Raw genomic sequence first — 27,654 nt, 5'->3', positions numbered from 1 at the left:
AGCGAAATGGGATGATTTCGATGTTACATGGTTTCCATTCATTATATTAATAAATCCCAGTCTCCCTAGGCCACCAGCACCCCCAAAAGCAATATAGTGGGGCTACGTCCAATAATGAGAATCATGACAGTGAACTCACTTTATGTTTATTGACAATTTATTTTATTCAGCAGACATGTTGTTCTTTTCATATTTGTTTCTTTTTGTTATGGTTTTATACAAACATTGGTTCTGTCATACATAAAGGTGTCGAACAAAAACAAGAGTCTTGCCGCGGCACCTTAAAGACTAACGAATTTTATCATGGTATAACATTTTTCGGTGGACCAGAACTCACTTCATCAGGGGCACGGTGTCTCCAGTTAACAGCAATGAAATGCCGAAGTGCAGCCAGTGGCAATTCAATAAGCACTTAATATATATGCAAAACGACCCTTCGCAACGTCAGAAATCGGTAATGACACTGTGCAGGCGGCACCTACATAGAGCAGGTTCCTTCGCAGGAATTCTTAAAATCAGCTTTGCAGCTGAGTTGCTCTCACTCTTACCAGAGAGGTAAACAGCACGATCCATCTCGGGGAGGTGAATCTCAGCGTTCAGTGAAATGGGACGTCACGGTATACAGAAAGGAGGGGGCGCGGTGGGCAAGAAAAACCAAACCGCACCTCTACTCGCAGGAGCCCGCCTGCCCCTTGTGGACCCTTTTGCGCAAGCGCGGGAGGAAGGAGAGGCGGGCTGCCGCGTCCGCCGGCGCTGCGCGCACGCGCACTGGACCGGGGGGATAGGCCTCGCTCGCTCTCTCTCTCTCGCTCGCCTGACTCGGCTCCGCCGGAGGGGCGGGCGGAAAAAGGGGGGTGCGCGCGCACGGGCGCGCACGGAGGGAAAAAGAGAGAGAGAGAGAGAGAGAAGGGAAAAGAAAAGAGGCTGCTCCATGACTCCCGGCCCTGAGAGCGCGGGCGCGCGCCGCGGCCGGAGCATGAGGGGCCGCCGCCGAGTGTGAGGGGCTCGCGGGTGGGGAGGGGCCCCGGGTTCCCTCCCCGCCCCGCCGAGGGAGCCGGGAAGCGAGCGATGGTGCGGGGTGGCCGGGGGGATGGAAGCTGCGGCGCGGCTGAGGCGAGGCTGCCCTGCCGCCTCCGCCCCTTCCTCCTCCTCCTGCTGCTGTCGGCGGCGGCGGCCTCCGAGGCTCCGGGGGGGTCCGTCGAGGCGCCCCTTCCCGGGCCCGGCCTGAGCGTCTACATGAGCCAGGAGGAGGTGCGGCGCCTCATCGGTGAGTGAGGGGCGGTGGCTGCCTCTCCGCGTGCGCGCCCGCCTGCGAGGGGGGAGGGGCCCCGCGGTGTCTCGGTCCAGGCTCGTCTTCCTCCGGGAGGGGAGGGGGATCCCGAGAGGGCCGTGAGGCGGCGGGTGGGGGGCGTCTGGCCAGGCACCCCCTTCCCCGCCTCTCCCCGGCTGGTCCTGCCTTCGTTCCTTGTACGGCCTTGCTCTGCTAATGCCGCTCAGCGACTCGCCTGCTTGCCAGGGCTTTATGAGAGGGGGCTGGATTTGGGTTTCGGGGTGGAAACAAAATACGTGGCTGGGGGAGGGAGGGGGGATCTAATGGCTTCAAATGTGCTTCACGGTGCAAATTCCCAAATCCGCGCTTTGCAACTGCCCGGGTGAGGCGCTGACATTCTCCACCCAAAAGCCACCCAAACCACTTCATGATGAAGGAGGAGGGAGCGGGAGAAGCCTAGAACCAAGGCCAGCAGCAGCAGCAGACTTTCCTTGGCGGGTGGGTGTGTTTTTGCAAATAGGGACGGTCGCACTCAGTTCAGACTCAAGCCCTTTTACGTGCTACAAGGGTTGGTTTGTGGTACTGCTTGTACAGTGCATACACAATAAATTATTTCATGCAGATGTGCCCTAGAAGTTCATGCTGTGAGATGCTAAATCCTTAAGACTTGACTGGGTAAACACTTTATACCTTATGTTAATTTGTTTATCTTGTTTCTAGCATATTGACTGCTTTATGGAATGTACCAAAATATGGCAAATTTTGCCTACACTCCAAAGTGAACAACACTGAGATTCTTAAGTAAATGTGTTTTTGGATGGAAGGATCAGTGATGGCCTTCATTTTGTCACCCTAGTCCTGCTTAAGCCTTGTTAATGGAATACAATAAATTTGTGAAATCTCAGTCTAAAACACAAGTTCACAGAAATAAAATTTTATGTGTCATAGCACATCAATTTATTCCAGTATGTATTTTCAAAAAATGAATTTGATAGCATTTGAATGGCACATTGTATATCCAGATACCTATTATTGAAGCTGTTGATTTGTACATGCAGTAATGAATATTCACACTCTTACAGAGACATATTTTACTCAGGAGTAAGCAGTCCTGCAAATATGTCTGCAGAAGTTACTAGCTCAAAATAATAATTATTAACTCATTTTTTCATGTATACATTGATGTTCCTCCCCCTGTCTCTTCTACATTACAAAAATTAAAATATAACTGTCTGGTTTTCTCATTGAAATGCTTACTTGCCACAGGTGACTAGACAAGTGCGTGTTTATAAGTCTGTGGTTAACTAGATGTTGGGATGGGGAGAAATTATAATTAAAGTAAGCAATCTTCAAAACTGAAATTTGCCAATACGTAAAGGTAGTTTGATGTGGGTGATTTTACTTCTGTCAAAGAAAGAAACAGTTTTTCACAATTTGTTTATAAATTTGCTACAGTATAACAGTGTTCTCTGTACAAGTCTATTTTCATAGCTTGGAAATTTATATTATTAACAACATTTAGTTATTAGCCAGATGCTTGTCTTTAGATGTGCTGGCTTGCTCTCCTGATGCTGCCTTAAACTAGGTAATTTGTCTAAGGTCACAGAGGCTTTCTATAGTTTCAAGGGGGCCTGAGAATAGGTTTGACCAGGATATCATGGAAGTAAAGAATCACTTATGTGGAGGAAGGTGCTAAGCGTGATTAAATAAGAAACTGACAGAAGACGGATTCATGTTAAATTTTGTAGGATGGGTATAACTGCAGAAAGAGGGGTGTTACAATGTGTTCCTGTATGTTTGCCTAGCAGTTCTACTTGATAGGGTTGTGTATATCTCAGACTCATTGGGTTGGGACTAGGTACACACAATGTCTTGCGGGAAAGTTTTCACAGTTGTGAATGGATAAAATATTCTTCATAGAACCATAGAATTAGAAATGACTGAAAGAATGATCTAGTCCAACCTCTTGCAATGCAGGAATCTGCAGCTGTCCCATGTGCGAATTGAACCTGTGACTGTGGCATTATCAGCACCATGCTCTGACCAACTGAGCTATCCAGTGGTGTAAATCCACTCCAGTCTTGTGTAGGTGTACACAAGGCACTTTAGGTCTACCCAGTTAGACTGATGTGGCAACTTCAAATGTTCATAACTTCTCTCTTTTAAAGCTATCAAACAATGGTTGCAGGACATTATTTTCTCTGGTAGGTCCCTAAGATTATTACAAGACCTCCTTTACTCACACCTTCGTAATCGTAGTAACATAATTGTCTCCACTTTTTCAAACTTATCTATGGAACAAGGATGACGGAAATCACTACAAAACCAGAACCTTTAAGATTCTAAAAATAGCTTGGGGGGTCCAGGCATGTCAGTAGTACTTCTGCCTGTACATCGCCAGTTGCCTGTTCCTGTTGCATATCTATGATATTTACTTCAGCTGTAACTCTGCTTTCCTGGGGACTTCTGCAGAGAATATTGTATCACAGAGAAATTATAAAACAAAAAGTGAAAAGGCCTGTTTTCTTTATAATTCTTGCTATACTTGTCGTAGCCTCTCTTCACCAAACATTTTCAAAGCCATCCTATCTCTTAGTTGATACATTGCAACTTACTGCTCAGATGGTATTGGGGAGTCTTCTGGTAATAATGTACTGCAAACTTTTAATTAAAAATAGGTACAGTATCTAATGATTTATGCACAGGTACTGAAAGTTGTTTCTGGAGTACTTGAAGCTTCCCTTTCAGCAGCTTTCATTACTGAATACCCAAACAGCTTAGAAAATGCTCTTTTCAAAAGCATGGGGGGGGGGCAAAAGCTGGGAGGGAAACTCAGAAAAGCTCTAGCATATGTTCACATCTCTTATCACTGCCTGATAAATTGTATCCAAATGCCCACTCAACTGAGCTGTTTTAACCTGATTTTCAGCTATTCTCTTAACCCATGGCAGTCACCTGCGCGCCACATTCCTGCCTCTCCTGTGGAAAGGCATTTCAAGGTGCTGCAGTTGTTGAGAGACTAATTGATTGAATTGGTGTGTGAGGGAACAGAATATTTGTTGGTGTAGCACCAAACAATGGTTTAGCATTCTAATGTGTGAAGAGAGCCAGTGCTTGTTAGGTGTCTTATTTTCCATTAAGTTTGAGCTGCTAAATAAAGTACTTACATACTATCTATATTTACTCTTCTATTTTGATCTGATATTTAGATATGGATGTTAATTTGAATTAAGTGCTTCTCTTAACAAAATATGAAAATACTGCACATTGAAAGACTTGCATCTTTTAGTGTATAAGGCTGAGCTGTTTTTAAAATCTTTTGAACACAACCTTTTTAGATTTTTTGTATGTCGCCATCTCATCAGTTGTATGGTCCTACTTGAATATATCTGCCTGGAGTTGTGTGATATATTGCAGAACAATTATTTCTTAGCTGAAAACTGTCCTTTAACATAGTGCTCAGGGAGAAAAGATGACTACACAGTAACAATTACTGAAGGCAAAACAACCTTGAGGAAGGAGCTTACTTTGTTAAGTTGACTGTATCTTCTTTGAGGATGCTCCAGCTTATTAAATATCTAAGTCTGAGATGGTAGAGACAGATGCTAAAATGGCTGAATATGTTTTCCAGTTGTACAAAGGAGCTGTGCATGTACAGCTGATACAGATGTGTTTCACGGTTCCCTTTGCTCTTGATGAGGCAGCCTATATCCATCTGGGATCACGAGGCAGAGTGGAACTCAAGCTTAGATAAAGATCATTTTGTGCAGATTAGAGTGCCTGGATAAATTCCAGAGGCCAAATTGTTAGGGCATGAAGAAAATTAATGCTGGCCAGAACTTCATTCTGATGCCCACAAATTTGAAATACAGTATGCTTACCAACTCTAGATGTAAAAGTATGTTGATGCAGCAGAATGAATCTTTGGCAGTATTTGTTGTCATGGGATGAGCAATGACACACCAGGACCTGAAAGAACTTTAGATGTTTATTGCACTTTTGCTCTGAATATTCATGCCTAAAGAATTTTCAAAGGATGAATGTTTACTATATTTCTAAACACTCAGTAGTCTAATAAAATATATCATTTTACTAATTCAGTGCTGATGGTTTATTACACTGTCGTGATTTCTCTCCCCCTTCATGGTTCATAAATTTTAGTGCAGTGTGCTGTTTTGGGGTATGTTTTATATAATGTGGACAATTGCTTTTAGAGTCGGTGCCAAACTTCAGAATTCTCAGACACAGTCATTGGATTTTAAAGTCAGGACTCCAGAAGGGACTCTTAAGTGATTAAGGCCTTCCCCAAGGCTCTAAAACCTTTTGTGTGCTCTGTTACCTATGTGATGGTGCCTACAGGATGCAGTGTCTAGTGTGTATTTTCAGTAAGTGGTTCATAATCTTCTGGACCTGTGAATGACGCTATGGAGGTGGGAATCTACTCCTGAATGACTGTAGTAGATGCAGAGGTCTCTAGGTCCCTTTGCATTCTTGGTGACCTTGTTCAACCCACTAAAGTGCCTAGAGTAGCATTCCCCAACCTGGTGCCCTCTAATCTTTTGGACTACAGTTCTCATCATCCCTGACCGTGCTTTATGGGGCTGATGGGAGTTGGAAGCTAGTACAGCTGGTGGGCACTAGGTTGGAGAAGCCTTGTCTTGAGTCTGATTAGTAATTACCAAAATTTGAAGAATGACTGATTGATATGAGATGTCCAGTGGTTGTCTTTGTAATTGATAATGGATTTTAAAATTTGAAACTAATTTGTTATGCTTTGCCTTCAGATAGATGGTGTCTGTACAATTCTAGCTATATAGCCCAGCAAAAACTAGCATGATGCTTGTGTGCACAGTGGTGTCCTTGAGGTTCACTTGATTCTCATGAAGCCTCTAAGCCTACCCCCTCACTGCCCCCTTTTTCTCTCTTGAAAAAGTACATAGAGCTGAAGAAGGAAGTTGTAAGAGGTGCACTTTCTCACTTCGCTCTGTGTTTTTAATGGTTCCAATTAATTCTCCTTGACTTTTATTCGGATTGCTTGGAAAAGTGAAGTACATGTGTGTGCTCTGTCTCTTGATTGCAGGGGGCGGGGAGTGATTTATGGAAGTCAATTCCCCATGTTGGATTCATTGACATTATGTATCTGACATGCAGTAAACATTTTGGTCAAACGTGCCCATAGGCAATGTAACTTAGATGTGCAAAAGAAGAGCAAAGATAGGGGCAGCATAATATAAAACAGTCATATCTTCTTGCCTGTTTTTAAAAGATGCAAAAAGCAATATGAAATTAGAGTTATCTAGTTCTTAGATCCAGGATCTCTTCCTTAGCTTCCTTTAATTAGCTATGAAAGGCTGTGTACACACCATACATTCAAACTTTAATCTCCCTCCCCCCAAAAAAGAATCCTGGGAACTGTAGTGAAGGGGGCTGAGAATTGCAACTGTCTTCAAGGGAAACTACAGCTCCCAAGATTCTTTGGAGATGAAAAATCTGCTTTAAATGTATGGTGCACAGCCTAAATGATGTAGAATGTCTTCTATTTAGCGTGATTTGTTGCAGCGGGCACAATTAACAACCCTGCCCTAATACCTCATAGTAAACAAATTTATTCAGTCATGAATTGCATTGTAGTGGATGGGAAGAGAAACAAAGACGTTCTCAAGGGTCCCTTTGGCACTACTGTGGCAACTGAAGGCATGAATTTTAGCTACATTAGGATTTTTGTTCCTATGTTTTGTGTATTCAGTAGTATCCATGAGAATTTATATTTGTTGTGTTTCTTCTTAGTTTGTGCCAGAAGTTCTCAAATCTCTTGTTACATTTATGTCTCAACTACGAAACTTGGTGAAGCTCAAACAAAATCAATTGGTTGGGAGCAGCATAAATTTTCATGATGATGTAAGCGCCAAGGAAACAAAACTGAGAAATCAGTTGGCTGCTGGCCTTACACAGCATCAAGTGAGAGAGGAAAGGGACATATTTGTGCAGTTTCCACCTTCTCATACCATAAGATGCACACGTGAACTGGATTGCAAAATAGAAGTTGGAAATATCTTCTGCTCCATGAGACTAAATAGAATTGTGAACTGTTAGGATCATGCCAGTTCCTGTAGGTCATTCAGTGGATATTAGCTCTTGCTATGCATGGTTGTTGGTAAGATGTGAATTGTAGCAGAATATGTAAGTCAAAGGAAGGTGATTAATATAATAAATGTGATTTTGTGCACACTTGGTTAAGAGGAAAACTTGTATTGCATGTTTCCAAGCCCACATACAAAGGCTTTCTTACAAAAGTCCCATCTGAATGATTATGGATGATAGCTTAAATTTCTGATAAAGCATTCCTAACTTTTAAAAAGCTACCCACTTGTTAAAAAGAAAGGCAAACTGACACATAGAAATTGTTTTAATTTACAGGAGACACAAGGAACATAAGCTATAAAGATGAAGATAATACTTGAATTGCTTCTAGTAATTCAAACTCTGTTGAACTTTAGAAAATGAAACCCACCTATTGTTTGTCTGTCTTGCTCCTCAAGGGGGGGAGTTCTCACAAGAGCCCCTCTTAAATAAACAAAAATCACTTTCCCATGCTAATTGAGGAGAGCTTTTTGTATTTTCTAAAACTGCAAAGATTTAAAGCTCTTTTATGCAAGAGCCCCTTGAAAAAGCCACGGTTTTGTTAAGGCTTCTAGAGTGACATGATCCAGTTTTGTAATGAATACAAGGGTTCCTCAGCATCCTTCATTCTAAGAATGAAATCCCTGCCTCTCCTTGTCTGCTTCATAATGTGTTATGTTAAAATCTTTAAAGAATGACCTTGTATTTCTGTGGTATGGCATAAGCCTACCTTCTTGTTCTATGCTTGATTTAATTTATTCTCTCTGGTTTATGTCCAAGTGTGGAGCACAAAGATATATGTTAATGTGATTTAGGGTTTGCCTGTGCAAAATAGTGTTTCCTCTTAAAATCTAAAGCAAAAAAAAAAAAAAAAAAAAAAAGCAGGCCTTGTCATGTGGTTTGCTTTAAGTTAGGTAAGATCCAGTAACAAGAAACTAGATCCTTGAGCCTTAAGCTTTCTATATATGAACTTGCTTAATGGAGTCTGCAAGTCAGAAGAGTTTTAAAGTAGATTTGTTTAGTTGATTCCAGAAAAGTTTTTCTTTATGCCAGTTAAATAAGTTATTCAATTATTATTCTGTTGTTTTGTCTGCAGTTGATCAGAGAGTCTATGTACACGTTTCCTTGGACATTCATAACTTTTTGTAGTGTTTTCCTTATCTCCTTCCATACTTTTTCCATACTAGACATGACTTGGCCCATAGTTATGTATTTCATAGCAGCTTTTTAAAACAACAACTGCAACCAAACATTGACACACACCCCTTAGCCTCATCAGAACTGTGGGGAAGAGGAATGCTTTAGTCCTTTGCTCCTGCTGTGGTCCTGATTGGAACTGATGTGGGATTGGAGGAGACTACACCAGCTATACACAATAGGAGGAAAGTTTCCATTGATGCTAAGGACTCATGAATCTATTCTACCTGAGATTTTATCAGTTCCAAAGCCTGGTTTGCATGCTGTATTAATTCATATTTTATAATAAAGGTTTATTCTAGGCTTATTGCTCAGAGTGCTCCCATGCCACAACAAGCCAGGCTCTGGATTGTTTCCTCCCCCATTAACGAGTAGAGAAGGAGGTGGGGGGGGATGAGAGAGAAAAACTGTAGTTGATTTTAAACATTTCTTTAAATGTTGAAGGTAAATTGAGTCAAAATGGCTTAACTGGAACTAAATGTTAGTTTTCTTCCTCTTAAACAAGTAATCTTTATTTCTTGTTTACTAAATTGCCTGTGGCTGTAGCTTAGCTTTTAACTTCATTTTCATCCCCCTCTTTGTTTTAAACATGTTTTAGGTATTGATGCAGAACTTTATTATGTGAGAAATGACCTTATCAATCACTACGCTTTGTCCTTTAATCTGCTGGTACCAAGTGAGACAAACAGCCTCCATTTCAGTTGGCATTCCAAGGCCAAGGTAAGCACCAACTATTATTTTATGTGGATGAATTAAGCAACAGCATTCATTGTGTGGCACTGGAGGGCTTAACCAGGGTGGGTAACCTAAGACTGAAGCTGCATGTGTAAGGTGTGCTACAGCTGGTATAACACTGCAGCTTTGTCTGTAGCAGTTGTGGTGGGGTTTTGAGACCCTTTGCTGCCTGGAGCAATTTCATGGATTCTGTCCGCCCCCTCTTCAGCTTCAAGCATGGAGCTGGGGGAAGGAAGCAGAAGTCCATGAACTTGTGCAGAATGTGCAGCGTGTGTCCATGATCAACATCCCATTCTTAAATATTGTCCATTTGAAAGTAAACTCCATTGCACCCATAAAACCCCAGTGTACACTTACCAAGGAGAAAGTATCATTGAACACAGTGGGATTTATTTCTTATTAGACATACACTAGGATTGCACTTAAGAAGTATAGTGTGTGAGAAGGCTTTCCTCTTCATTTCATAGGCTTGATTCAAATGACTTGTCCTAAACACAGTTTGGTTTTCATGAATGAGCTTTAGGCTTGTGTGCTGCTTCATCTTTAAATACATAAGAGTCCCTCCTTCCCTGTTTCTCAGTAGCTATAATTTGCCCAATTCAGATATCTGTAAACCATAATTTTGCCTCGAGTTCAGGATTGGAAACCATACAACATGTATTAAATTGTATCAATGCACACATGACTCAGAAAAGTTGTTTGACATTTAAAAGGATAGCTGGCTTGTGGTTTGAATATTTAAATATAATTCAAACAGTGATATTTTGGCATCCAGCTTAAAGCTGAAATATTAACTGTTCTAGCAGTATCGAAAACTAGGTCTTTGGGTAGATCTCTGGGGGTGAATGGAAATGTGTTTTTCTGGCAGAAAGTGATTCCCGCCTGTCACTTTGTATTGGTCATCTCCACATCTTGGTATGGTTTAGTATCTGTTCTGCTTACAGATCCCTTTTTCTGGTTTTGATCCAGATTCTACCCTTCCCCCTAATAATTGCTTGGTTGAGATGCATGTAGATTAAGGCAATGTCTGATTTCATCCTCTGAATTTAACTTGTTCATTTTTGTTGGACACTTAGCAACATGCTTCTGATAATTTGGTTCTTAATTTATCTCAAGTAGAAATCATTGCAAATACATACCGTTTTATTGAGCATATTTTCTTTTTGGCTTGTTCTGCATATCATTACAGATTGAATATAAACTGGGATTTCAGGTTGATAATCTATTGGCTATGGATATGCCACAAGCAAATATTTCTGAACAAGGAGAAGTCCCTCGTACTTTATCAGGTAAGTAGTCTTTCATTACACAAACTGTAATGCTATGTGCTGATGGGGATACCTTCACTGCCGTGATTCATGTGTTGGTAACCTCACGGTTGAACTGCTGTAATGTGCTTCATGTGGTTTTTCCTTTGGGATTGATCTGCACACTGCAGCTGGTTCAGAGCACTGTGACTCAGTTGTGGAGTGAAGTACCTGATTGTGCAGATATTACTCACATGCTGAGGGAATTGCCCTGGCTGCCAGTTAGCTACTAGGGTGTGCTCAGTTTCTGCTATTAGCATATGAACCTTGGAAGAAGGAATGTAAAGTCTGTAATAAAATTAATATAAATCCCTGGACAACTCAGGTCCAGGTTTACTTGAAGGACTGCCTGCCCATGTATAGAACTGTAAGATCACTTTGATTGTGTGGGAAAATTTTACTTGTGGCACCAAACCCTACAGAATATCACAAGGCGCTGATCCCAAAATGGACATTTCCTCCACCTATTGCACATGCACCGTGGAATGCCCTTCTTTCTGAAATACAGTGGACCCTCCGGATACGAACTTAATTCGTTCCAGGGGTCCGTGCGTACCCCAAAAAGTCCACATCTAGAGGCGGGTTTGCTGCGTTCGCAACCTGAAAGTTACATTACCCAAAGGTAACATAACCCGAGGGTCCACTGTATGTGAAGCACCATCCCATCAGTTTTTTCAGATGTGTTGCAAAAACATACATCAGGCTTTCCCTGACTTGTAAAACTGGACCCTGTTTTTCCAAGATTTCTCTTACCTGTTTTCAAGTCTGTATTTTTGAGATTTGCTTAGAGATTTTAAGTATTAAGCTGTTTGGGGGAAAAATATAATAAAAATAAGCTAATTATACTTGGAGTTGACCTATTGAAATGAGTAGACTCAAGTAACTTCATTGATTTTAGTGGGTCTGCTTTGAGTATCTTAGTTGAAACCCTATATAAGCCATTGCCAAGTTTCAAATCTTGGTTTCTTAATCTTTGAAAAGAATTCAGTGTTTTATGTGGGTATGTAAGTTATTGTCCATGTGCCAATTTTGAAATTCCTAGTTTTATGAATACAATGTTTATAAAGTCGATGTGTTATACCTGTGTGTTGGGGGGCATTTACATATTCATATATTGAAGGTGGTCTGTATATCACTAGTTTGTACAATAAAATTAATTTTAAAAGAAGGCATTAGAGAAAAGGATGATTTGAATATAAACCATAGTTTGTTTAGCCGAAGTGCGGTTTGTCTAAATTCAAGCCAAATTCAACAGGAGTGGGAGGGAAGTTTAATGGCAATATAAACAGAGAAATGCGTAACTGAGAGGTAAATATGGATGATTGCCAGAGAAGCTGAAGGAAGTCCAAAAAGAACTAAATTTGTGGAAATTTCGATAAAATTGTATATTTGTGTTGGAAAATTAATAAAAATTATTTATTAAAAAAAATTCAAGCCAAATTCATGGAAAATACAACTGTCAATAGCTCCTAATTCTGCTGGTTATATACTGTCTCCAATATCAGTGTTAATGTTAGTGGCAGCGACTGAATAGCAACCACTGGAAAGCAAGAGTGAGTGAAGGCTGTTGCACTCATGTCCTGCTTGTGGCCTCTCACAGGCATCTGGTTAGCCACTGTGGGAACTAGGATACCAGACTAGAAAGGACTTTGGTCTCATCTAGCACGGTTATTCTTAACTTTCTTAAAGAACATGAAAGGAGGAATCAAGAAATCGTGTCAGTTTTTAAAATTAGTTTTAAAAGTTACCCTGAGAACATTTTTGGCTAAAGGTATAAATGACTTAAATTTTTAAAAAAGCTGTAACAAAGGAATTAAAAATACTCAGGAATTAAGGCAGTTTTGCACTGCTGATTTAAAGTGTGTGGTTTTTCATTTTATCTTTTAAAAACATGTATGTATGTGGCTTTTCTATTTACAGTGTTTCGGGTCGAACTCTCTTGCACAGGCAGATTAGACTCTGATGTTACGGTACTAATGCAGCTCAACATGACCATTAATGCTTCCAAAAATATCACAGTCTTAAATTTCAAACGAAGGAAAATGTGCTACAAAAGTAAGATGTTTTTATTCACTGTTCATATTAAAGGGGCAATACAGCTTTGTAATTTTTTTCACTTGCATTGCACACAGCTAGAGTCCCTCCACCACCACCCTTTTCCTATTCTTTCCCTTTCACCTAACACCAGAGAAAGCAAGTGTGTAGTAGCTGCCACCAGTGTTGGGAGCTGTAATTTGCCTAGTTGGAAGCAGACATTTCAGATCTGTTTAGATTGGCTTTGATAATACTAGACAGACCTGTTTGAGCAGTGTGAGGTGAGGGGTGTTGGGGTCAGGGGTGTACTGGAGCTGAGAATGTGTCAAAAAGAGCTTCCAATAAATGTGGACAAAAGAATTTCTACAAAGCTGAAGGAAAGTGCAGATGAAAGAAAATATAATACCCAATACATGCAGTGAAGACTGTAATTGTCTCTAAATGCCATACTCTATAAAACATGGGGGTTTTGCTGCAAACTTAGTAATACTGGCCTATTAAGGGGTTGAAAGAAAAGCACAAACTTTTGAAAAGGCTTGGCTACTGTTTATTGATTTTTGAAAACATTGATAAATGCTCAATACTGACATAATTGATTTAATATTTTATGAAGTTCCAATATTTTCTTCTTCAACTGCAACTTGTATACTATTTTTGTTGAATTTTAAAGGAATTTTTTTGTATATTGTGATACGAGGTTTAAACTTGTTCGTTTATTGTATGTTTGTAAAGATGTCGGCAACATTATTTATTTAAACTCTATTTATCCTGTTCTTCATTGCAAAAAGCAATTCCATATTCATAAAACAGCGTAAAAACCAACATGAAATGGCATAAAGCAGGGCAATTCCAAACCAATGCAATCTGACAATATATTTCTGCAGAGGTCTGGGCAAATAATCAAGGCTCTACATGGTGTCGAGCTTCCAACAATGTGTGTGCCAGTTGTATTTCAGAGGGAAGGCAATTCCAAAGCTGAGGTGCCACCACCAAGAAGGCTCTCCCTGCTGCACTTCCAGCCAAACCTCAGTAAATTTACCAAGCCCAGGCAATCTTGGTACAGGGTCTGGCCTTTAAGGGGAGCAGGTGATTTAAGGGCTTTGCTTACCAGTACTAAAACTTTGCAGCAGTATCTCAGTAAAAGGGGTATTGTTAACCAGAAAGGATCATTACTAACATTGGGAATGGAGGAAATCAATATTTAAACCAAGATGCATGACTGGAAACAGAAGCTACCCATAACCAATATGCTTCAGACCTCTAGAAAGGTGGAGACCTAGGGAAGGGTTAACATCATTGGCTACATTTACGTGTCCTGAGAAAGTTTGGGTTGCAGGGTGGATTTGAAATACAGTAAATAAATTTCTTCTCAATAGCATCTACTCATGGGAATGAATAGTTGCAATGATTACAGGAAAGCTTGAAAGTTAAATATTGTGTTCCCATGAAACACAAAGGATGAAATACAAATGTATCCATGTGCTAAATCTATCCCTGTTCTGTTCTTGGGTTTTACATCTGAAAGTTCAGCTTATGTTCTTTCATGGGCACGTGTTTAAACAAGGGTCAACTATCGGAAGTTAGCATTGTATTTATTTTTTATTTTAAGGCAAGTAAAAGGACCAGTCTGCATGCTACTGAAATCTTGTGGTTGGTGCTACTATGTGGTATGTTACTTCCTCCTTATAGTAGCTGAACTACATTGAATTCTCAGGTTTGCCAGAGCTTGATAGATATTTTTTTGACTTAGTATTGATAGGAGATGGAATAAAGTGTTCTTCTGTTCATTGTCTTGGTATGAAAAGTAAAATTCAGAGGAAAAGTGATATCAAATGTCCCTTTTTACCCCTTTTGCCTTTAGAACCTGAGCTAGAAGTAAAACCACCAGTATTGGACAAAAATAGCAGCAAAGCTATTTGTAAGTAAATGTGTTTCATATTTTTAAATGAAATATACCTGAAAGCATTATTCGTATGCAGCATGCAGGAGAAGTTGAGGATCTTTGTCATTTTCTTTTAAAATCATCAGTCTACATAATTCAAACACATTTCTTCCCCTTTTGCTGTTAGATAAGGAAAATTGGTCAGATTTTTAAAGAGACAGACTTTTTGTTCATTAATGGAAATTAAAAAGTATAAATCCTGAGCAGCTTGTACTTTCGCATTTTTGTATTTCGTGCTTCTTTTATTGATTATCATGTTGTGAACCAGGTACTCCACCAAGCAGATCTGTAAGAGATTAGTTTTGCTACCAGCCTTTTTATGGAATGTATTTTTGAATTTGCATGTTACATGGCTGCATATTTTGGTATATGAATTGAATTCCTGTGAACAGTAAATAGAGAGAAGGCAACTTGCTAGTGAAGTTTTATTACAAAAAAACTCCATTGGCCTTTTGGTGGAAGCAATTTCATAATTTTTTCATGTTGAGTTATTAGCATAATTAGCTGAGTTCTTTGTAGTGGAGGGCATCTCTCTGTCCTTGGTACTCATCAGTCTTCTCTTTTTGTACTCAAGGAAAACAAGGCTTAGAGAAGACTTTAATGTAGAGGTTTTGTATCTAAAGGCTATGATGTTTAGTTTTTCTAGGCATCTCTTAGTGACTGTTTTCAATATTTTATATTTAGACTTCTAAAACTAATCTTGGAAGTCACTTTTTTCCTTCACCATAAGCTTAAATTAAATACTACAGTATAATAGGAAAATAAAAATAAACATGTTACTTATTTATTTGTATGTGAACTTAGCTGAAGCTGGCAAATGTTATATCCATTTTGTTGCACTAATGCTTTGCTCTTCCATTTCAGTTGATCCTGTAAATGCAGCTCCCACCACTTCTACGCGTGTGTTTTATATCAGTGTAGGAGTTTGCTGTGCAGTCATATTCCTGGTAGCAATAATACTAGCTGTTTTGCATCTTCACAGTATGAAGAGAATAGAATTGGAAGACAGGTAAAGAAAAAACGTGGACTTCAATTTTCTTTCCAGTTTTCATGTTTGAGACGTTATATGGACTTCTTGATGCACTAAAGGTAGCTCCTAGGCTTTGGCAGAGTTGACATTGAGAACTTAATGTCAGTGCAGTATATAACTTATTTTTCAATGTTCCTAGATAATGCAATACAAGACTTACTAAGTTATCAGGCTGCTAGCCATGTTGGCTTAATACTACCTCAAGTTTCAAAGTCTCTGAATACCAGTTGCAGGGGAACACAAGTGGGAGAGTACTATTGCATTCATGTTTGTGGACTTCACATAGCCATCTGGACTTTGTGGACTTCACATAGCCATCTGGCTGGCCTCTGTGAAAACAGGCTGCTAGCTACATGGGTGTTGAGCCTATGCTAGTGGGCTGCTCTAAGGGACTGGCATATTCTGTGAAATAGAGTTAAGATTAATCATAATAGGTTCCAAATGGCACTGGTTAAGGAATGCTGATAGTTCTTGGGATTCTACCACCCCTAGATTCTCTCCATTTAAATAATATTCTTAAGCTTCATTTCCTTACTTACAATCTGCACATCCCTAACAGTTGGACTGAAAGTGAAGATTCTTGGAGCAAGGGGTGATTTATTGGTGGTGGTGGGGAACCCTTTAACAACACTGAAAAATACTTGAAAATATGTTTTAAAATGTGTGGCTGTTACTCTTTTTAAAAAACGGATGCATTTCTTTATTGTGGTCATGGTTAATTTACAAAGACAGGTTTAAATACTCAATAGAGGGGTCCCCCCCCCCAAGTGCTATATATGCACAGTCCAACTCCTTTTCTCTGTTGGGGATATAAACAAGAACATTCTGACTTCTGTTGTACATATCACTAGCTAAACTCTGGAAAAATGCTTGGCCCAGTATAGTTTCCCTTACATCTGTTCTAATCTATTTGAAACCTATAACACATCAGAACTCAATCTACAAACTTAAATGTTTGGACTTTCCCAATTACGCTACAGATTTTGTCTTCCTTTTCGGCAAGATTTGCAATAGTTAAAGGTGTAATTGCTTAAATTACGGTTGATTTGATTGAAAACGTTATTAATCAAAATGCTATTTGAATGCCTTTTCATGTTCTGATATTCATTTAAAGTATTACAAGCTTTTGTCATTTTTGCTATATTCAAGTTGAGTTTTGGAGAAGTCTGGTTTTGTTAATCTTTTTTAACTGCACAACTGAAGTGGTATCTTAGCCTCAGCAAAAGTTAAGTGGTTGAAAATTAGAAAATGATTGTGTTTTCTTTTCCAAAACAGCATTAGTGACAGCAGTAGTTCTCAAGGCTTATCTCAGCCCTCAACGCAAACAACACAGTACCTGAGAGCTGACACTCCAAACAATGCAACACCAATTACTAGTAAGTGTTAATCTAATTACAGATACCCACACACCTCAACTTTCTATGTATGAGTGTTAGTCTTAGTGATCTAAGAGACCATACTGATGTTGACTAGCAGAAAAATGTGTGAAAAGTCTAGAGTTGGCATCCTAGTGACCTTTGTTTCTCTGGGCTATAAGATCACAATACTGTACATTGTATGAGAAACGGGATTCTCAACCCACAGAGAACCCTGACTTTCTTCAAAGGTTCCTCCCTGATTCTCCTATATAAATGTTCAATCCCCCTGAAGGAGCTAACACAGGGATGACATGCTTTTGCCAAGTGCATGTAGCTCTGCCTGGAGTGTCTGTTTCTTTGCTAGATCTCAGCCTGCACTTATTTTCAGACTGCTGGCAAAGCAGTTAATGTGTACGGGTAGGATGATGACCGTCAAATCATTTTTTCTGTGTGTTCTTCTGTGCTGCCTCAGATTATTGACATGCCCATGCCCTTTTCCTTTGTGAGACTGCAGCAGACACTGTTGCTATGTGTTCAAACTTTTCTCTGTATATCTAAGGACTAGAATGCATAATTGTTAATTTTCACCATACTTTTAAATTGGTTGAATCAATTGACTTGGATCCTAAAATAAGTTAACTTCAGTAAGCTCATGAAGGACAATTTGCTGCCCCCACCCGTATTCCTTCAAAAAGACTGGGGGATCCCCCTGAATGATGTGGGTTCAGGCGTAGGGGGAAAAGAAATGTTTCTTGTCCCATTACACTCTGGGTGCCCACCCCACAATTTCAAGAGGTTCCCAGAATGTAGCACAATACTACAAATGTTCCCAAAGTGGGTTGAATGATAGCATCCATCATCACTGCTTGTGTAAGTAATTTTCTTATCAGTGGATTTGGCTGTGTTCTAACTTCATTGTTAGAGGCAGTATGCAATGGCAATTGCAGGGAATCACAGATGGGAAGATTACTGTTTCACTTGTGTTCTGTTTCTGGGTCTCCAGATGGTGTTGGGCTATAGCCTCCATCATCCCCAGACAGTGGGGCCAAATATTCTGTGCCTCTGTTCTTGGGGCAACAGTTCGTTAGACTGCACTGCTGTTAGTATTTTCTCTTTGACACTTCCCTATTATGCGGCAGCAAGGTAACCATTAAGATGTGCTAGATCAGAAACTGTTTGAAAGGACAATGCCCTAGCAATTTCATACAATTAGGATAATGTTTGATTCTAAAAAACCTCAAGGAGGTTTCAAAAAACAGTAATATCTATGAGTGTCTAGATCGTCTGAGCCCATTAGAATAGAATACCAGCAAGAAACAGTTCTTGGAAGTAAAGGATCAGTCTCTGCAACTGCAGCTCTTTGAGACATTGGGAAGAATTGGGGCAGGAGAGTTTATTTCGTTTATGTAACCTTTCCTCCTGCTGAAGAGACCTCTCAGTTTGCTGCTATGAATGTTCCAGATTGACCAGCTGCATAAAGCTTTGCCCAGTCTACATAAACAAAAGTCCTTGTGAAAGGCGTTGGAACATTTCTTACTAGAAACCAAAATAATTTTGAGACGCTTTACCAATTTTTAAAAAATTATAAACACAGGATTCACTTTGCATATAGCAATGTCTTCTAAAGCCCAGAAGAGGGCAATGTGTTTGCTTTCTTGTTTGTTTCAATCTTGTAATGTGTATGGTACTCAGTAATTAACCAGAAGATCATTATTCTTATTGCATCCTGTGGCAAAACATTAAATACTTTAAAGGTACTATCCAGGGCAATAGGTTTCTTTTCCTGCATGTTTTTTTTGCAGCATACTTTCATCTCTAGATAATGATGAATACTCCTATTTACATTTGGTATTTATATTGGTATTGTTTGGATCTGCTGGCTCCTCAGGTTATCCTACTTTACGAATAGAGAAGAATGACCTTAAAAGTGTAACGTTGATGGAGGCAAAGGCTAAGGTAAAGGACATAGCAATCTCCAGAGAGAGGATAACATTAAAAGACGTTCTTCAAGAAGGTACGAGTAAACAGTTCCTCATATGTGTCAGTCTGCAATCAATCAGATGATATGGTTTTCATTTTTCTTTGCCTTTTCTGTGGATTGTTGATACCTCAAATGACGGGTGGTAGTTATAAGTAGGGTGGGTAGCCAGCAAAAAAATGGGCATGTTTCTAACAATGATGTCTAACAATGGTTCAGCCATTATTTCTAATCTAGGCTAATGTGTCTGATAAGTATGCAATTCCATTTTTAAGAGGTTAGATGTGTAGGATTATGTTTTGTACATAATGATTTTATCCATACTGTTTTTGAAAAGCATACCATATTCATTGCTGCTTATCCTGGGTATAGGGAATATTATGGGGAAATTGAATTGGGCAAATATATCTCAAAACATTTCTGATGATACATCTTATTGCTCTGAAATCTTGGTAAGGTGTTTAATGAAACTAAACTGGGGAAAACAGGGCCTCATTTTATTTTTTCCTAATCTTCTGGTCAGTCTTGTAAACTAGCATATTTTTTAAGGTTTGATCAGTTTCTCTACTAATATATGAGCTAAATTTTTGCAGGTAATCTTACTAATCCACAATGTTAGCAAAAGAGGGTTTCACGAAAATGTTAAAACTTCTATTGCTTATGTTGGCAATCTCCCTTTGAACTCTAAATTAGATCGGCAAATAATGGTTCAAGTGCCAGCTACGAAAAGGTTGATGAAATGCTGAACAAAGAGGCCATGGATGGATGTGAAGTTTCACAAGAGGAGAGTCCACTGCTAACCTTGATTTCCCTTGACTGTTGATTTATTGAATGTGTATACAAATTTCTGTTGACCTAATTTTCTTCGTTCATTGCTCTCATCCTCAGGCACATTTGGTCGAATTTTCCATGGAATGCTAATAGAAGAAAAAGACCCTACTAAAGAAAAGCAGATGTTTGTAAAAACAGTAAAAGGTAGGCTTTCAGGATGACGTTTGTTCAGCATTAGGCAGGTTACAGGATAGTCATTGCTTCTGCAAAATAGTTCTTTCTTAGATGTATTGAAAAATGAATGCTGGGGCAAAACCTCTTCCACAATTGCAGAATTCCAACAGTAATTTTTTTGCCTCTGGCTTCAGTTTATTGAATTGGGTGTGTATACTTCAGGTATGTTTTTTGAACCAAACATGGAGACCCCCTAAGAAGTAGAGAGGGGGTGGTTTGGTGAGCTAGTACATACTTGGGAGACGGCTGGCTTCCATTGAGCCTTGGGGAAATATATGGTTGAGGGAAGACTACTCCATAGTCTAGTAGGTTAGCTCTGCAGCTTGGGAGATAAAAGGGGACACAGGAAAGAAAAAAGGCCTGAATGGTAAGTAAAGAGGGACCATACCACTAGCTAATTTTTGTCTAGTGTGGAATGTGAAGCTCATAGCCCCGAGGAGAGAGGACGTTACAGGTCCCAGCATCTAAAAATGAGTGAACTATTTTCAATGTTCAGCTGATTGCCAGAATTCACTGGTCCTTTTTCACATGAAGCTTTCATCTCATGGCCCCTCATCTCAGTCCCCTCAGAAGTTTTGTGGAAGGACAAGGAAGGCAAGCCACTGCCTTAATAAGTTTATTATAAAGATTTAGTGACCACAGACAGTGGCAGAACACAAGTTCCCAAGTCCAGATTCTGGCATCTCTTTAAAAGATTTGGGGTATCAAGGCTGAGGGAAAGGCCTTGGAGAGCTACTACTGGCCATAACGAAGTTTGTGAGCTAGGTGGATTGTTGTTCTAAGGCAGCTTCATATGTTCCTCTCTGTGATCTCTCCCCACAATCTCTTAAAAGGGACTGACAGCAACATTTTGTCAATTTCATCTTAAGCTATGTGACTCATGCTTAAGTCCTATTGAAAATAGTTCACAAAGTCTAACTTAAATCCCATTGATTTCGATAGGATTTTTAATGCAATTAACTTGGTCTGGATCTTGTTCATCAATAATGTTTAATATCTTAGTATGTGATTTTGCTATTTGAGGATTTTGAATTTTATGTGTGTCTGTCTGTTAGCTGTTGGTTTTGTTTTGTTTTGGGTTTTTGGTTTTTTTGCCTACGCAAATTTGTTCTAACAAGCTTTTGGCTTTTTAGATCAGGCCTCAGAAGTTCAAGTGACAATGATGTTAACAGAAAGCTGTAAACTCAGAGGTCTCCATCACAGGTTAGTGCTCTTCAAAATGAAAGCAAAGTTGTTTTCATTTGTGTTTGGGAATTTGATGGCTTATCATCTAAAGTTTAGTTTCACAACAGTCTATTGAAAACAGTTATTAATTATTAATTATTCTGCAAAAACACTAGACTTCAGTTTTAGTCTTCATTCGAGCCATCTTCAGTCGGGCAGAGTGCAAACTTGAAGGTGACTGGAATTGAAGTGTACTTTACATATGCTTCATTCAAGAATTCTCAAATAACGAATTTGGCCTATAATGCAATTGCCAAAAGCTATTTGGTTATGATTGCGAGCAGTGTTTGTACTTAAAAAAAGGGGTATACATTTTCCTAAATTATAAATCAAGGAAATGGGATACATGGCGGTAATTGTGCAGTACAGTGGATCCTCCAGACACAAACTTAATTTGTTCCAGGGGTCTGTATTTACCCCCAAAAGTCCGCATCTAGAAGCGCCGATTCTGTGCATGCGCACAGCGTGATAGAGCACTTCTGCGCATGTGCGCACGGCAAAACCCGGAAGTATACACTTCCGGGTTTGCCGCGTTCACAACCCGAAAGTTACGTTACCCGAAGGTAACATAACCCGAGGGTCCACTGTACAATTGTGGGACTGTTGGTTGAACAGCTAATGGAATCCCCACCACCACCAGAACCAACCAGAACTATATTTCTTTCAGAAATCTTCTCCCCATTACTCACGTTTGTATAGAGGAAGGAGAAAAACCAATGGTACTGTTGCCTTATATGAACTGGGGGAATCTCAAGCTGTTTTTGCGACAGTGCAAACTGGTAGAAGCTAACAATCCTCAGGTAAGAAGTGGCTAATCTAGAATATAAAATAGTTGGTCACCAATTTAGATTTAATTAAAATTCAAACTGTCGAGATCATGGTGAATTTCCAAGGGATTCATAGGTATGAAAAACTCATTCAGTAGAACGGCCTTTGCCAACCTGGTGCCCTCCAGAAGTGTTGGACCCCAGCGCAAGGCTCATGGGAGTTGCAGTCCAGAACACCCAGAGGACACCAGGTCAGTGAAAGCATCAGTAGAGCCATAGGAAACAAACATGGTAACAATATTTTAAAAACAATTTGCTTTAATGTTTCATTCTCTGCTTAAATACATGTTGCTTCTTAAATACAAACATAGGAAAGTAGTGTAATAACAAGGGGAAGGCTGAAACAGCAGGTGTAATCCTAATATTCCCAGTCCTGCTAGGGCAGCTTCTCAAAATTACCTTAATCTCTTCTGCTTCCCAGATTAGGAAAGCCAACATTTGTGTTTTCAGGGGCCACATTGTTCTACAGAGGGCCACCAGCATATGTTGTTGTGCAAACTAATTCCATCACAAGAGGCTTGTGACACAGTAGATGTCATCTAGCAGGAAGAGCTTCACAGTATGTGCTTGTTAACATATTCCTGCATCTCAGGATGCTGAATTATGTGCCCAGTGCATATAATCAGACTCCTGTGCCTTGTGAAAGCTAGAACTGAGCAGATCACAGTGACTTGCACCTAGCACACAAAGGATTCTGTTCTCCCTTCTCACAGAAGCGGTAGCAGGAAATGCAACAGAAAGTTTGTTAACTCTGGTTTTTGCCACTATGAAAGCAAATTAGATATGGTGTCCCTGAGTTTTGGGACAAGCACCAGCAGTTTTCATTTTATCGGAAGGACAACCTCTTTGGATCTCAGTTTTTCAGTGAAAATTAGAAAAGCTTGTACTTTGGACAGGTAGCAAATAATGACTAAGCTAGGAATTTTTATTCAAGCATATTTATTTTTTAAAAAATTAGCTCCACCTTTACATTTCAAGGAGGTTTATAATTATAATCTCTATTTCTATAGGCAATTTCACAACAAGATCTTGTACATATGGCTATTCAGATTGCCTGTGGAATGAGCTACTTGTCCCGAAGAGAGGTCATTCACAAAGACCTGGCTGCTAGAAATTGTGTGTAAGTACCGAAGTGTAAAGGGCTAAAGACACTCAGTTGGGGGCAATGTAAAATACTCCTCTAACAGGTCTTCTGTCCATTCACTGTACAAGTCACTCTTTCCCATTGCAAGCTGATAGCTGCACCTGTCTGGCACAGCTAGTTTTATGTTTAAGGTGCAGCATAATAAAGAGATGCCTGCAGAGAGCAGCAGAAATCAAAATATGAGGTACCACAGCACTAGAAGAACTTAGTAGGTATTGGCCAGCATCTACCATATTTGTGGAAAATATGACCATGTTGTTTTAGGTTGCTTATGCAAATGAATTGTTGTCTTTGCTTGCCATTATTCCATAAAAAGCCAGCTCCAAATGTTTTCTCTCAATATAATGTGACAAGAAACAGAAACTATGCTTGAGATATTGTAGATAGGGGGTGCTTTGATTCTTAGCATTTGGTTGTCTTAATAGGGAAAGCTAAGGTTCACAGTTGCCTTTATGCAGTACCACTTTTGGGCATCCGTCCATCATTTGTTAAGAATTTGTAGTAGTTTATGGTTGGCAATAGGCTACATTCCTGCACATGCTGTCATTCTATATTTTGACCGACAAATGGAGCAATGAAATAGGAAGGTATCACGCTACCAATATACAGTTTATTAGGTTTTTATTTAAAAATTAAAAAATACTTTAAAATGACATCAAGGTTCTTGATACATGTCTTACTCCAAATTGTTTTTGCATAGTAGGTAGAGTATGTCTAAAAATGCCTTGTCATTTCCTGAGTGTCACCTAGATAGTGCTGCAAACATATGACTGTAAAGAGCTTAACTTACCCATCTAAGTGGTTGTCTGTGTGTATTTTAATATACAGCATTGATGATGCACTTCAGGTGAAGATTACAGACAATGCCCTGTCCAGAGATCTATTTCCCATGGATTATCATTGCCTCGGAGACAATGAAAACAGGCCAGTGCGGTGGATGGCTCTTGAAAGTTTGGTTAACAATGAGTTTTCCGGCGCTAGTGATGTGGTAAGTTAAGATACAGTAGGAGAACAAAAACATATTGCAGGAATCAACTATTGAGTGCCATCAGGAGAACCCCAGAACAGCAAGTGAGGAGAGGAGATGTGGGAATTGTTCTGTCCTGCAAGTCAAAATGCTTGCCTTGATTGAACAATTGCACAATGTAGAATTCCTCCCGTATATTTTTAAATTAAAACAACAATGCAAGTTGTAAAAATCTTCATACAGAACAACTTACTTGTTAGGTAAGCAGCCCTTGGATAAACAGCAAACCCACACTGAATATCCTAGTATTCGTTTTAATAAGGTAAGTTGAGGAGATTATAGAAAAAGAAATTTGAGGCTAATAGAACTGGGAGTGATGTCCAGTGTTGATCATACCCAGGGTAGACCCATTGAAATCAGTAGGCCTACTCTTGGTATGACCTCTGGAGTTTAGTGGCATGATAATAGGAAACAATACACACACCACAAGTGTTGAATCCTTTAAAAATATGTGCAATTCATATTGAGACATCCAGCACACATGTTTTGTATTTTGGAGTCATACCTGAGTAAAAGCAGTAACACAAATATCTCTGGTAACTGTTAGTAGGTCTGATAGGCCATTTTACGCCACAGCAATTTACAGTTTGTTTTCAAGCTTTATTTGAAATAAAAGATGGACGAGCACCTTATTTGCAAGACACTGATACTTGTTTGAAAGAAATATGAAACATTCCTAAAATCTAACCAGTTATTATATATGATACTCTTTCCAGTGGTCTTTTGGAGTAACCTTGTGGGAACTGATGACTTTGGGACAAACCCCATATGTAGATATTGACCCCTTTGAGATGGCAGCCTATCTAAAAGATGGATACAGGATAGCTCAGCCAATCAACTGTCCTGATGAATTGTAAGTGACTGTTAGAGTTGCATAATAATTCTTAAGATTGTGTATGTAGGTGGAAAATAATGTCTATGATTAGTTGGTGTGAACGAATAAGAACTGTGTTTGAAAGCATTATACATTCTACATTAACTGGACTTCATTTGGGTATAGTAGGGTTCGGCACGATGCGCATGTGTGTGTGGTAACACGTCAGTTGGATGCTCATAAATGGGAAGCTGCCTGTATGTTGGTGTTTTTATCCCTCTGTGTCTTGAAGACTGGGAAATATGGTGTGATTAGTGAAGTCCTCAAAAGCAATCAAAAGAATGACATTAGATACATGCAGTAAAGTGCAACTCATACTCTTGACTCAGTGAGGACCATGTGGGGAACAATTGAATAGGTGGAGAATATTTCCTGTTTCTTATATGTGTGATACAGATTTTTGTGGTTGACACTGTAGTAGTCCGTGGTCCCTGTTCCACTTGTTCCGTTGCTATGGAATAAAGTTCTATCCCTCAATTCATTGCTGAAGTGCATTGTCACTACTTTATGGTTCCTTCTTTTGGGGACATAAGCAGTTAATCTCAGTCTTAAATTGACTCATACTGATGATAGTGGTGTTTCAGGTTCTTTTTTATCGTACTCCTTGGAACTACTCTGTTAGGAGATGGGGCTGCTTTTAAAAGGAAGATTGTGAAGCTGCATGTAATTTTACATTTCCTAAAATCATTCATGCATACATGCACATACGCAGCACTATATCTTCTGAGAAATCATTATAGTTTCTTACTTAGTAACCCTCAAAAACTATACTAATCTGACCACTTGAGGCTTAAATTTTGAGCCTGTTATACACTGAAGCAAAATTTAGTCATTAGATTCCTATCCTGGTTCAGTTTCTGCCCACTGTATTCCAGAGGTAAGGAGTCATTTTTAAGGCTGTGCTAAAGTTAGTTTGCTATAAGCTGCTGATAAAGATGTTTCTAACAATACACATAAATTTAAAGTGGATGTTAAATATCTCACAAAAACTGCAAATACTTAAAAGAAAAGAAATCTGAAAAGAACAGAGAAGATAACGCTGTGTTCTTTTAAAAGGGTAACCAGCTATGAGACATTAACTTGGGGAGTATCTTCACTAGATGTCACTTGCTGTAGATTTCTAATTTTCACACAGGTGAAAATGTGAAATACTTTCCATGTTGCTAAGGTCTCCAATACTTACCACACGTTAAAGTGTATGGCAGGGGATGAAAATATCACACTTTTAATACCTTTACTTACTGTGTGTGTTAATTTGTTGGAAGCTGCCCAGAGTAGCTGCGGGTAACCCAGTCAGATGGGTGGCATATAAATAAGGTACTATTAATCTATTATTAAACCTGTGGCCGAAGGGCTTACCACTTGTGTCAAGCTTACTTACCTTTGTTTGCTTTTTTTTATCGTCCAGATTTGCTGTGATGGCTTGCTGCTGGGCACTGGACCCCGAGGAGAGACCTAAATTCCAGCAGCTGGTGCAGTGCCTCACCGAATTCCATGCAGCATTGGGAGCCTATGTCTGATGCCAGGCATACACACTCTGCTCTACTTGGAAAGGGACACTGTGTCCATGTAACAGTGAAACGTGGCGTTTGCATCTATTTATATACACTATAACGTCGATCTAAAACACATTATTTGGAAGTAGGCTTCACTGATTTCAGTGGATTTTTCACATAATGCGAGTAGGATCAGGGAGCCCATGTGTGAAGCAGAGACACTAACTAGAAGATTGCCTTCTTCCAAAATCACTGTGCCTTAATAAAGCAGTCTGGCGTTTTTTGTAAGGTTAGGTTTTATTCTACGTGTCACTTAGTGGAAATCAGACATTTTAATTTCCCAACCTGAAACGTAAGTATAAGAAACCGGAATGTGAATTGGATGAATTTTTGGCACGGTTAAAGAAGATGCAAACTTAATTTCATAGGTGCTTGAACTGATGTATGGGGGCATTTGTGTAAAAATCTAAAGTGGCAAAAAGAATTCCTCCTTCCCCCACACCCCAAAAAAGACTTACGTGTGCTGCAGCTTAAACTATTTAAAATGACTTGACTGGTTTTGGTGTTCAGGTTTGTAGTTGGAATAGCCCTTTTTTTTTAAGTATCCATTGCTTTTTTTTAAAGACGACAGCACAATATGGTTGGAACCACAAGTGGCCTTTTTATTATGTTTTAATCCCATTCTTAAACAATGTTTTTTGTGGGGGGAAAAGCTTACCTCCAAGATGCATTATTCCCCTTTTAAAAGTGACAGACAGTTCTACGAAGCTGTTTCCAGTTTACCTCAAGAGTAAAATGGAGCCTCATGTTGCAAGGCTAAAACCGCTTAGAGGTTTTTTTCTGCAATCAAGCGGTATATAAATTTTATGGAAAAAAGAAAAGTGCTAGAGGCCTTCAGAGAAGTGCCAAAGCAGCCCTCTATTAGGAGCCTTTCACCTCGGACTGTAGAATGCAGATTTTCTTGTTAAAAAGGTACTGGTTTATGTGTTTAGGATTTTTTATGACCTGAAAAGGAATTAAATATATAAATATATAAATATATTTGTAAATCCGCATTTGAAGAGTAAAAATATCTGTATATTATGA

The 27,654-nt window shown here is 39.4% G+C and overlaps 1 protein-coding gene across 2 annotated transcripts; it reads left to right on the top strand.

Annotated features, from left to right (window-relative positions):
• Nucleotides 1-156: 156 nt before the first annotated feature.
• On the top strand, nucleotides 157-27,654 carry RYK (receptor like tyrosine kinase). Of its 2 annotated transcripts, none has more exons than XM_083616293.1 (15): nucleotides 157-1,267; nucleotides 9,186-9,307; nucleotides 10,512-10,611; nucleotides 12,550-12,684; nucleotides 14,525-14,581; nucleotides 15,470-15,614; nucleotides 16,911-17,011; nucleotides 18,882-19,007; nucleotides 19,860-19,946; nucleotides 21,110-21,179; nucleotides 21,868-22,000; nucleotides 23,038-23,147; nucleotides 24,000-24,159; nucleotides 24,915-25,051; nucleotides 26,481-27,654. In XM_083616293.1, the coding sequence occupies exons 1-15, from the start codon at nucleotides 1,069-1,071 to the stop codon at nucleotides 26,590-26,592; spliced, it is 1,794 nt and encodes a 597-aa protein (XP_083472419.1). In that variant the 5' UTR covers nucleotides 157-1,068; the 3' UTR covers nucleotides 26,593-27,654. The 2 variants fall into 2 exon arrangements, with proteins under 2 accessions (XP_083472419.1, XP_083472418.1); XM_083616292.1 differs by having other exon boundaries at nucleotides 16,911-17,012; nucleotides 18,874-19,007.

Source organism: Podarcis filfolensis, assembly GCF_964270895.1.
Source record: "Podarcis filfolensis genome assembly, chromosome: 5".
In the NCBI taxonomy this organism is placed as follows: Eukaryota; Metazoa; Chordata; class Lepidosauria; order Squamata; family Lacertidae; genus Podarcis; species Podarcis filfolensis.
This window is presented reverse-complemented; position numbering and strand designations above follow the sequence as displayed.